At 41.2% G+C, this 11,546-nt stretch overlaps 1 protein-coding gene across 3 annotated transcripts; it reads left to right on the forward strand.

Moving 5' to 3' along the window:
- Positions 1-297: 297 nt before the first annotated feature.
- Positions 298-11,086, forward strand: cysltr1 (cysteinyl leukotriene receptor 1). 3 transcript variants are annotated; one of them, XM_060926887.1, is made up of 2 exons: positions 298-377; positions 8,904-11,086. In XM_060926887.1, the coding sequence occupies exon 2, from the start codon at positions 8,914-8,916 to the stop codon at positions 9,946-9,948; it is 1,035 nt and encodes a 344-aa protein (XP_060782870.1). In that variant the 5' UTR covers positions 298-377; positions 8,904-8,913; the 3' UTR covers positions 9,949-11,086. The 3 variants fall into 3 exon arrangements, with proteins under 3 accessions (XP_060782870.1, XP_060782869.1, XP_060782868.1); XM_060926886.1 differs by lacking the exon at positions 298-377 and adding an exon at positions 3,159-3,828 and having other exon boundaries at positions 8,856-11,086; XM_060926885.1 differs by lacking the exon at positions 298-377 and adding an exon at positions 3,160-3,828.
- Positions 11,087-11,546: the final 460 nt, after the last annotated feature.

Raw genomic sequence — 11,546 nt, forward strand, 5'->3', positions numbered from 1 at the left:
AATCAACAAGAAAACATTGTTTAAATTTGGCTAAAGTCAGACATGACGTTACCTTCCGTTTGCTCGTCAAATCGCATGACCTGTTACCCACACACAGGCTTCCAGCCATGGACCACTGGCAATACTGTGATTAAATTAAGCGCGGTCAATAAACTTGCAAACATTTACATGAAACAAATGCATGGACCGAATGCAAACAGACGCAACTTTACCTTCCGTTTGCTTGTCCAGGCACTGAAGTCACTACACACACAACCAGCTGGGCTCACACCACCAGCTTCTTTATAAAAAAAAAAAGACAAAAATAACAACCACGGAGAGGAAACACAACATATACCACCGCAGGTGCTCAGCATCAACTCGGCGTCTCTTCCCAGGTGAGCTAAAGTCATGACGTTTTAGGCCCACTTTACACGGGGACGGTATAAAACAAAAACGCGAAAGTCCGTTTTCGTTCTCACTTTTTTCCGCGTCTATACGACTGTTTTCAAGGAGGAAATCTGCGTCTATACGGTGACACATAAATGTCTCCGCTATGTCTGCACGCATGCGCAACGTCTTCTGTCTTGTCTGATCTGCACATCTGCGCTGCTGTTCTGTCAAGTTATCCTACCAAGCCTACTACGCATGCGCGAAATCCAGGAGGGTAGGAAAATTCAACAGTAGTTTTGTCCCACTGATCAGCTGGGCTGATAGAAAATCGGTGAGAATTTCACGCATTTGCCGATTTTTATGTTTTGTGCGTATTGGTCGAGTCTTTGGCCGAGTCAAATAATTTGTAATGACTTGTTTTGAATAATAAAACGGTCTGTATGAGAACTTGCTAGGATAACTTTACAGAACACCGGTCCGGCTGAGGTACTGTAGTGCTCGAGGGAGGAGCAGGACCAAACCGAAACTCTCTTAATCTGCCTTTATTAAGTAACACTCACTCTTGTTTCGGTGAAGAAGAGAAAAGGCAGTGTCCATCTCAGCAAAATAAATCCGTTCGGCTGCTAGTTTTGTTTTCAGTCTCGGGTTTATTTTTATTTTTTATTTTTTTTGTTTATTTAGTAAACCAATGTATATACATGATATAATAAATACAATATGGAAAATATACACTAGTTGTACATGGATAACGCAAGAAAGTTTAAAACTTATTTCCATTGCGGTCCATATGAATGATGACATGATGGCGGGTAAATACTAATTATGCATTAATCACATATAATTATCACATACATATTAAATTAATTAATACTGAGTATGTATGAATTTATTTTTAAAAAAATGGTTTCACGAGCGGCTTGAATAGGCGGCACGCGCGTGCGTGTAACTTGGCGACACCAAACTGAGGAGCTCCAGCTGGGCGAGTGAGCAGGAAAACACATCTACTGCATTAAAACACAGAGCAGCTTGAAGGTCTGTTGGATCGATGTAATCAGACATGCTCTTACTTTTTTACTTACTTTCTTACTTCCCGGGCTGGCATGTGCAGTATATGACATATGTATGACGTAAACGCGTACCCGACATGAGCAGATCCGAGCAGAGTTTTGCGTATTGGGTAGTTTAGACGGATATGCAACGGGGGCTGTTTTTAACTTATCCACTCTGGAAGGCGTTTTCAATTTTATCCGTTTTTCAGCCTCGGAAACGCCGTCCCTGTGTAAACGAAAGGCACTTCTGATAAAATATTTAGTCGTTTTTACCCGACAGCGTCCTCGTGTAAACGGGCCCTTAAACTCTACGTGAGACCAACAGGGAAAACAAGGGGCCAGCTGCCCTATCAAAATAAAAGTGCAGTGCTCCCATAGGCTACATTAAGAAAAAGTACATACCCGTAAATCCTCTAATATAGGCCGGGGCCTTTATTTCACTCAAGTGCATCTTGGTCCAGGCCATTATTGGAAGGAGGCCAGAATTAGAGGCAGGCCTCTATTTCAATTTGAGCAAAACAGACTACCAGTGGAATGAATAAAAACGAGATTTTGTGTCTATTTGAACCTATAAAATAGGTTGATGCTTGGTTGCCTGGTTACCACCAGACCTACCGGTAATCACAATCAGGGGCGCCTGCAGGGTTGAACTGTAAGGTACGCACTAGTGGTGTAATCCCCCCCCCCCCCCCCAAAAAAAAAAAAAACGCTTGCGTGCTGCAGTTTCTATGAAGAGTCGATCTATAGGCTTATACACAAAACAACGATAGAACTTTAACTTGAAATTGAACAATAGCCTTCCATGAACACAGGCTGATATTTGAACAACATATGTGAACTACACACGACAATAAACTCTTTATAGCCTCGATTAGAATCTAGTGAACTTGCTCAGCACTACCGCACGCACGACTCTGACACACACTGTAGCGCAACGTGGGGTACATAGACTCGTTGAAAAACTCCTCGGGTATTTTTCTGAGTTTACCGAAAATCAGAGTAGAAGGAGCCACCCACCCTCTGTCTGGTTTGAAGCGGTTCTGTAGGACATTGAGCTTTACAGAGTCCGGTGCACATTTTAAGGCATCTGGTTGAAGTTTACCTATGTCTGATAAATCTGATGTCAGTGATAGCGGGCTGACTCGTGGCTCATTAGTAAAGCTATCTGATGGCTCATTTGTCAGCAAGGTGGAGCAACCATCTACTTCTGATCATGGGGAGATGTAGGTGTTCTTATATGAAATTCACTGGATGTATGGCTAGTTTCAAACTCAGAGGTAGATGAAGGCAATTCTCTCAAAGGAACTGAGCTAGCATCCAGCTGCAGCGTACTGCTGCTAGGTTGCGGAGGAGTGGAAGCTGCCGGTGCCGTGTTACTAGCTGATACTGGAGAGGACTGGCAAGCAGATGACACCCCTGGATCACTGCTTTTGGACTTTTTCGTAAAAGTCTGAAACAAGCTCGTTTGTTTCAGGGTTCGTTTACTCATTTTTGACTCGCTTCTCAATAAATTCTCGCACAAGCTCTGACTACTGACGATTGTCTGTCTCCGTTTCTCAAAACTGGAGAGAATCTCAGTGGTGCAAGAAAAGTATATCTGCATTGACCAATGAGCTTTCTTGGTCACGCACACCCCGCCCACTCCTGAAGCACACAAATGCGCCGGCACACACACGTCTCTCTCTCTCTCTCTCAAATTATGTTGCATTGCCAAAGCATTCAGGTAACAATTATAATTAAAAAAAAAAAAAAATCTCTCTCCCCAAGGTACGCCTAGTGCGTACGACCATACGCCTGGCGGCGCCACTGATCACAATTGTCTTTCAGATCGGAACGATTGTGTAAGGCCACTATGATCTCAGAAACATCGTTGGTTATAGCCCCGGCCTGTATTAGAGTCCGGCCATTATTTACCTCCTCCGACAGCGAGACCGGCCAATATTAGAGTCCCGGCCAGTAATGGAATACAGGCCAGTATTAGAGGATTTACTGTATGCCTTAAACGTAGGTTTGTTGAATGTCCAACCCTTAACTAATACGTCTTCAGGCGAAGTCACTCCTGTTGACAGAGCACTTGTTAAACAGTGCTTCACTGAGAGGAGTTCTGGTTAAAGTTTGGACAACACGAATGACTGCATGAAGCACGTGGTTCACTTTATTGTTTACCAAGAGTGTGCGCGCGCAGACCGACATTGTTATCCGTGCGCGCACTATGCTGCAGGTTCACATTCACTGCGCGCGCTGAGAAACGGAGTGGCATTAAACACGCGCTTATCTTTCAACATCGCGTTTAATCAGACGCGATCAGACCCGAACCTCGTTTATTTTGCACTGAGGAGCAAAGCCTTTCTGATCAGCTGCTACAGCCACACCACGGACTACCTGGATAAGAGATCCAACATTCCTGGTAACCGTTTCTCATTCTTTACTTTTCCATAGAATGTTACCTGCATGCAAGAACATGTTTATTTTGCCAGTTTGAAAAGAGTTGGGCTATACAGATGCACTTACATCGTTATGAATGGGTCTGGCATACAAGTCAATTTAACTCTAGCCTAATATGTAACATGCAATGATTAATTAAGAATCTCAGGTTGAAACGAAACAAACAGTTTAGTTTCCGAAAATGCACTTCCTGTGATATCAGAGCATAAGAAGGCCGTGATGGTGAATAGTGACTACCTCTGTGCAGAATCCATTGCCTCACACTTAGCCTACATTAAATCTACAGCGTTTACAGTACAGAAATAACCCAATGACCTCAAGATCAGTTTAAACATCTACATGTTATTCTTCATCGCATTCATACTACAGTAAGTTGTTTAATTATTTTGATTACCTTGCAGACTTGTGGTAGCCTATTTGTAGTGTTGAGAAAAAATATGATAATAATAAGTAAGGGCATGCAAATGATCATCCATCCATCTATCGCTCCATCCATTTATTACCTATCCCACTTATCCATCAGGGTTGTGGGTGAAACTGGCACCAATCCCAGCTGACTTTGGGTGAGAGGCGTGGTACATCCTGGCCAAATCGCCAGTCTGTGCAAATGATTATGTTATTTAAGAAATGCAGAAAATTACAAGTATATACACCACATAATGAAGGGTGGTTCCTTCTTAAAATTGAAGAGTAACCAAAACTACTCATATAAAACACTGATTGATAAAACACCCTTGTTTAGGGCCAACCATAGGACACCATGTAAACATACATTCACATGCTCATTCACACCTAGTAGCAATTTAGTGAAACCGGTTCAGTTACAGAAATGGTTAAAATGTTTAATCCAGATACCATTCCTTCATTCATTCATTCTTCAGTAACAGCTGTATCTTGGGCATACTGTGAGTGGGAAATGAAAATGATCTATTCATAAATGTAAAATTTATATCCATAACTTACATATTCTTGTAAAGCTGTTTTGTGACAATGTTCATTGTTCAGGGTTCGTACGGTCATGGAAAACCTGGAAAAGTTATGGAATGTGATTTATGTCATTTTCCAGGACTGGAATACTCCTGGAAACACGAGCACCCTGGAAAAGTTATGGAATTTATCCGCCTTCCTTTGTGAACATACAATGTGATTTAAAATTGGTTATTGTATATTGTAAACAACTTATTATAAGAAAATTGTGCGTGTTGATTTGATTAACCGGCCAGTGCGGAGATCATTACTGATCCGCTTTTTCCCCCTCTCCGGCCACTGTTCATATCACGTGTGATGTGCGTTGCCTAGATGCAATGTAAACTTCCCTCAGTCTTTAGATCAGATCGCGTGGCTTGTACTATGCCAAGAGACAAAGTACACAATGCCAGGGAAATGTACATTTAATAATGTCTGGCTTCATGCCGAAAAATACAAATCGTGGTTGGAGAGGGTAGAGGACCCTGGAAGAGCCAAATGTGTCTTGTGCAGTAAAATATTCGACATAGCTAACATGGGAGAAGCAGCTCTTACTAGCCATGCCAAAGGCGCTAAGCACCAAGCTGTAGTCGCTGCCCGCCAAGCAAACTCAATCGCCAGTTTTTTTCAACCTCACACGACGACACCCACATCCACGCCGACATCTACCTGCATTACTGCCACTTCGTCTTTGAGACAAGGAACGCTTTCAAGTGCTGTGACTAGAAATGACTCGCTTACTGCGGAGATATTCTGGGCGCTAAAGGTAATCAAAGCTCACTATTCCTTCAAGTCGTGTGAGGATACAGCCCAGTTGTTCCAGGCCATGTTTCCCGATAGTCAGATAGCCACAAGAGTTGCGTGCGGTGAACGCAAGTGTGCATATCTTTGCACATTTGGACTATCTTCATAACAAGGTAAAGAAGCGAATGAGAATGCGAGATTGTGAAAGCAGCCATAACATTTATATCCTGTTTATTCCGAACATGCGTATTTGATGTTTGAACATGTTGATCAAATAACAACGCAAACAATGGACTCCAGTCTTCAGCTCAAACAAAATAAGTGAGAAGGAATGAGGTGAATGCAGCACCAAATAAGAGAAGCAGAAAGAATGTAACTCAAGAAAACCCCTATTAATCCATTAACTTTGGTGACTGACCCCTTGAAAATGGTTCCTCCAGGAACCATGACGTTTCAGTTGTCAAGACAACGGAAAAACTAAAATACAAATACAAATACAAGAGCATTTTGTTTTGTGCACAAGAGCATTGTGACGTATCTTTCTGTTTTTGTATTTTAGTTTTTCCGTTGTCTTGACAACTGAAACGTCATCGTTCCTGGAGGAACCATTTTCAAGGGGTCAGTCACCAAAGGGTTAAATGTCTAGGCTCACATTCGTGAACCCCTACTACAACACACCTTTCCTATTAGTTTCACTGTAGTTACTGAATGAATAAACTTAAATGATTATAATGTGGAAAATTCCTTTTAATTTTGTTCTAAGGGTGTGCACATTTTGGTTGCATCGTCGCTTCTATTAAACACTTTTACTTTGTACTAACTATGGTTTACATAATATTTGGCATATATATACAGTTGTGGTCAGAAGTTTACATACAGTGACATGAATGTCCTCTTGGATATGAATGTCATGGCAATATTTGGGCTTTCAGTAATTTCTTTGAACTGTTCTTTTTCTGTGGCAGAATGTACAGCATACATCTTTAATTTTTAAAAAAACAACATTAGAATTTGGTGCACAAGTTTTAATTTACTTTGGGTTTTCTGAAATCAACACAGGGTCAAAAGTATACATACAGCACACCTAATATTGACATTTTAGAGGTTATGCGTAGTCATGGAAACTTGTGGCCAACTCATGGAAAAGTCATGGAAATTTGTTGGTTAAAATGTGTACGAACCCTGATTGTTAAAACTGCTATATAAATAAAATTGAATTGAATTGAACCCAGAATGGGACTCTAGTCCAGGGCTTTTCAAAGTGTGGGGCGCGCCTCCTCTGGTGGGCGCCAGAGTTCTTCGGGGGGGGCGCAACGTGAGGAAACATAAACCAGAATAAGTTACTATTGCGGACATATAGCGAACTTCAGCTAGCCTTTGCCAGAGACAAAATGGATCGATTTTTAGTACCTAAAGCTACAGTGAGTAAGGAGACAGAGTCTGGGCCAAGCAAAAAACCAGACCCTCCAGGATTTCGCGATGTTGTGATTTGCAAATTCAACCAATCCCCGTGAATTCAGGGCGGTGTTGCAATTATATCCAATCACCGCAACCTTCCTGCAAATTTGACCAATCGTGGGCGTCGTCTTGAGGTGACGTCGACAAACTACCTTCCGCCTTACTTCCGTGTATACGTTCAAGAGAAGCAGCATGCGTGCAGTGTTGCCAGATTGGGCAGTTTTAAGTGCATTTTGGCGGGTTTTGAACATATTTTGGACTGGAAAACGTCAGCAGTATCTGGCAACACTGCATGATGTGCAAGTCAGTGTTTATATAGGCTTAAATTATGTTACTGAAAGTGTATGTTTACAGTGAAGGACTGTGTGCACTTTACATTATTTTTTTACTTAATACAAGAAATTAATGGATGCCAACATTTTTGCCAAAATGGTATTTTATTTTCCATTGTTTAGGCAGCTTCAGCATCATACTGTGAGATTCTGTTCAAATTGTTTTTTCCTTCTATGAAGCCTGAGCCATTTATTTTATTAGTTTATAATTATTGTTTAATTTAGTCTTCAGGAGAGACTGCCTGCACACAGTACTAGTATTAATATTTTTTTTTCTTACATGAAAGCTGAGGCATTTATATTATATTTTAAGGTAACTTCATGTTGTGCTGTGAGGTTCTCTGCACTTTAACTTTTGAACCAACAGGTGCATTTGAATAAGTAAAGCCTATTTTTCTGCATTTTTGTAGTCCTGGTAATCTTTTATATTGGTAAAGTTGTTTATAGGACCATTTCTCAGTGTCTTTGTTTTTTTAATCAATAGTTTTTCGGTAATAACTTAATATTTAACATATCACTCAGTTTTAATCACAAAAAGAGAAAATCGCAACAATTTCTCGCAACTTTCACTTCCTCCTGCAATGTAATCGCAACAAAAACCTAAAAAACACCGCAACCTTCATCGCAATTTTTTTGGAAAGCCCCCCCGCAACATCAGACATTTTAGTCCGCAACAATCACAAAAAAGGCCCGCGGAATCCTGGGGGGACTGAAAAAAGAAGGAAGTATGACCACGATTATTTAAAGTTTGGATTTTCATGGACTGGATCTGAAGATGCTCCACTGCCACAGTGTGTTGTCTGCCAAGAGGTGCTAGCTAACGATGCTATGAGATGTTTAAAATGTGTAAAACAAGATGTTTTAAAAAGAAAAGCACAGATGTTTAAAATGTGTAAAAAAAAGATGTTTTAAAAAGCACAGATGTTTAAAATGTGTAAAAGAAAAAAATAAAAATGTGTACAACAACCATTTTTTTTAATACGAATGGAACATTAAGTATAGCAACAACAAAAATTGGGGGGGGGGGGGGGGGGCGCTGTTGTTTATTTGCTCTCTGAGGGGGGGCTGACTCTCCCACACTTTGAAAACCCCTGCTCTAGTCCATTTCAGGGACCATGCAGCCACACTTATTCATAGCAATTTGGCATAAACCAGTCCACCTACTGCTATCTCTTTCGGAGATGGGAGGAAACCGGACAACCTTGAGGAAAATCACACAGACCCAGGGAGAAACGCCCCTTCAGGCAGTAACCCGAACTCAGGATGGAACCTGGTACCCTGGAGCTATGCAGTGGCAAAGCTACCCCAAATACTATTTGTGTGTTTTTAAATTAGCTGTCTTACTTAAAGTCGACACATTTTATAGCTTGAAACTATAGCCTAACGTGCATAGAGTTTAACTTCCCCATCACATTCATACATAATTACTTAAGTGTCAATACTGTAATGTCTCAAGTGTATAAATTGTGTGCAATCTTGTGTGTTTCAGTGCCATTTATGTTTTTTTTTGTTTGTTTGTTTGTTTGTTTTTTTAAAGAACCCAGAAAATGGCAAACAACACCACTGAGATTTCCTGCCCCTCCATTGATGACTTCCGTAACCAGGTCTATTCCACTGCCTACTCCATTATTACCATTTTCGGCCTGGTGGGTAATGGCTTTGCACTGGTGGTGCTCATCCGGACCTACCGCCAATCCTCTGCCTTCCATGTGTACATGCTTAATCTGGCAGTGGCGGACCTACTGTGTGTGTGCACATTGCCTTTCCGCGTTCTCTACTATGTGCTAAAGGGCAACTGGATACTGGGTGACTTTATCTGCCGCATCAGCTCGTATGCACTCTATGTTAACCTCTACTGCAGCATTTTCTTCATGATGGCCATGAGCTTTACACGCTTCCTGGCCATTGTCTTCCCTGTGCAGAACCTGCGCATGGTCACTGAGCGGCGGGCGCGAGTTGTCTGTGCCTGCATTTGGGTCTTCATCTGTTCCACCAGCTCACCGTTCCTGATGTCTGGTCAACACATTGACCCAAAGACCAACAAAACCAAATGCTTTGAGCCGCCGGAGGAATCAGGCAGCCTAACAAAGCTGGTGATGCTCAATTACGTCTCACTGGTGGTGGGTTTCATTGTGCCCTTCCTGGTCATCCTGGTTTGCTATGTTGGCATTGTGCGGGCACTGTTGGGCAATTCCAATGCATTGAAGAAGCAGCAAAACACACGTACCAAGGCAATCCGCATGATCGTCGTTGTCATGCTAGCCTTCTTGGTCAGCTTCATGCCCTACCATGTGCAGCGCACAGTGCACCTCCACTTTAAGAAGCAGGGTGCCTCATGTGATGAGATCAACTCCATTCAGAAATCCGTGGTGATCACACTGTGCCTGGCTGCTGCCAACTCCTGCTTTGACCCCTTGCTTTACTTCTTTTCAGGTGAGAACTTCCGTCACAGGCTCACGACGTTTCGCAAGGCATCACTGACTTCCTTGAACATGAAGCGCAAACGCAGTTTGCCATCATCTGCCCATCCTCTACAGAAGAGCAAGCTGGAGAATTGCAGTAGCTCAATCAATTGTGGGTAGGGCTGAAGATGACTGTGCCTACTGAATAAATGAACGAGCAAGCAATGAGCATGTATGATGTGGTTGGATTTTGTTTGATGTCATAGGAAATTAATTCATAAGCAATGGCATTAACCCTGCCATTAAGCTAAACTGTAACCTTAACATTTCAGAAGAATTCAGTTGTGCAAACTGGTGCCTTAGGGAATTAAAGTGAAGTGACTGTTGCTTATTATAGAAACTCAGGCTAAACCTGAAGGACAAGGTCAGGGGATCAGTATTATTGTGATTCAAGAAGTGAAATGTAGCTTAACTGTTTTATTGTGCTTTCTCTTTCTACATTAGCAAAAAGACTTAGTTAGAGACTACACAGGCTTACTATAAATGGACTAATACACAGACCTGCAGCCTGCTTATAAAATAATGTCTACACTGTATTAATGATGCTGTTTTAAATCTGTAAGGCAATGACAGATTACCATTGTTAGGCTAATCTGCTTCTTTGTTTTATTATATATTCATATGATTAATGATTAGGGATGTAGTTATATTTTGTCATGTATCTACTGTATATTAATGATTGCAAATGTTAATATATTGTGTATGTACTGTACAAATGCAGCAAGGCATATTTATATACAAAAGACATTTCTTAAAAAAATTGAAACATATTTTTGAGCATTTGCTCTAAGAACACTATTGTTCATCTCGGGAGCTCATGCTTAATTTTAAAACATTACTTTGCAAGTGCAGTGGTGTAGTGCTAGACACTTTTTTATACCATGCAAACAGACTTATTCACATCTAGTGGCAAATTAGAATTGCCACGTACCTACCATGTCATTTGAGACATGGGTACTGTAGGAAATGCCTAACTCTGGACAAAGAGTAACCCAAACTCAGGATGTACCTGGAGATGGTGGTGTTGCAAAATCAGCATTCCTCTCTTCTGGTGAATTATTTCTATAGTAAGACATTGTCAAAAGGTTGGGAAAGGCAAAGGGGGATTATGGACTGGATACTGTCTGTACTAGGTGATGACAAAAAAAAGGCATACTCCAGATACACAAATCAAAAAAGTTTGTGCACCACAGTGAACTTGTTTCCCATATAAACGTTGGGAAAATGAAGAAAAGATCATCTCCATTTTCTATTGCCTTTTTTTTTTGGGGGGGGGGGGGGGGGGCTTTAAGTCTTTTTGTGTGGTTTCTGAGATGTAGTTGGGCCAATCTACGTTGGGTTGGAAATTTTGTTGAGACCTGCACCTCTGTCCACAAAGTTATACAGTATCTCTACAGCGGACGGCCACTAGTGCAGCGTCCTTCAGTTCTGATGGTATTATACCGTCCTCTAGTGCCTGAAATGGTAACTGCATGAAAAGATATATTTGAAGGGTATATTTGTCTACATCTTAAACCGCGTACTACTCTACTAAATAATACGAGAACAACAAACTGCTAGTATTAGTGATCTATTCGCAAATGTTTTCTTAAATATATGTACTAAAATTAATTTGAACAAGATAGTATATCATACTATTTAGTAAGAGTAGCTGATAGTACTGCAATTAGTTTATTATAATGTTGTGGCTTCGTAGCATGAAGACTAGCAGATGGTCA

Source organism: Neoarius graeffei, chromosome 8 (assembly GCF_027579695.1).
Source record: "Neoarius graeffei isolate fNeoGra1 chromosome 8, fNeoGra1.pri, whole genome shotgun sequence".
Lineage (NCBI taxonomy): Eukaryota > Metazoa > Chordata > Actinopteri > Siluriformes > Ariidae > Neoarius > Neoarius graeffei.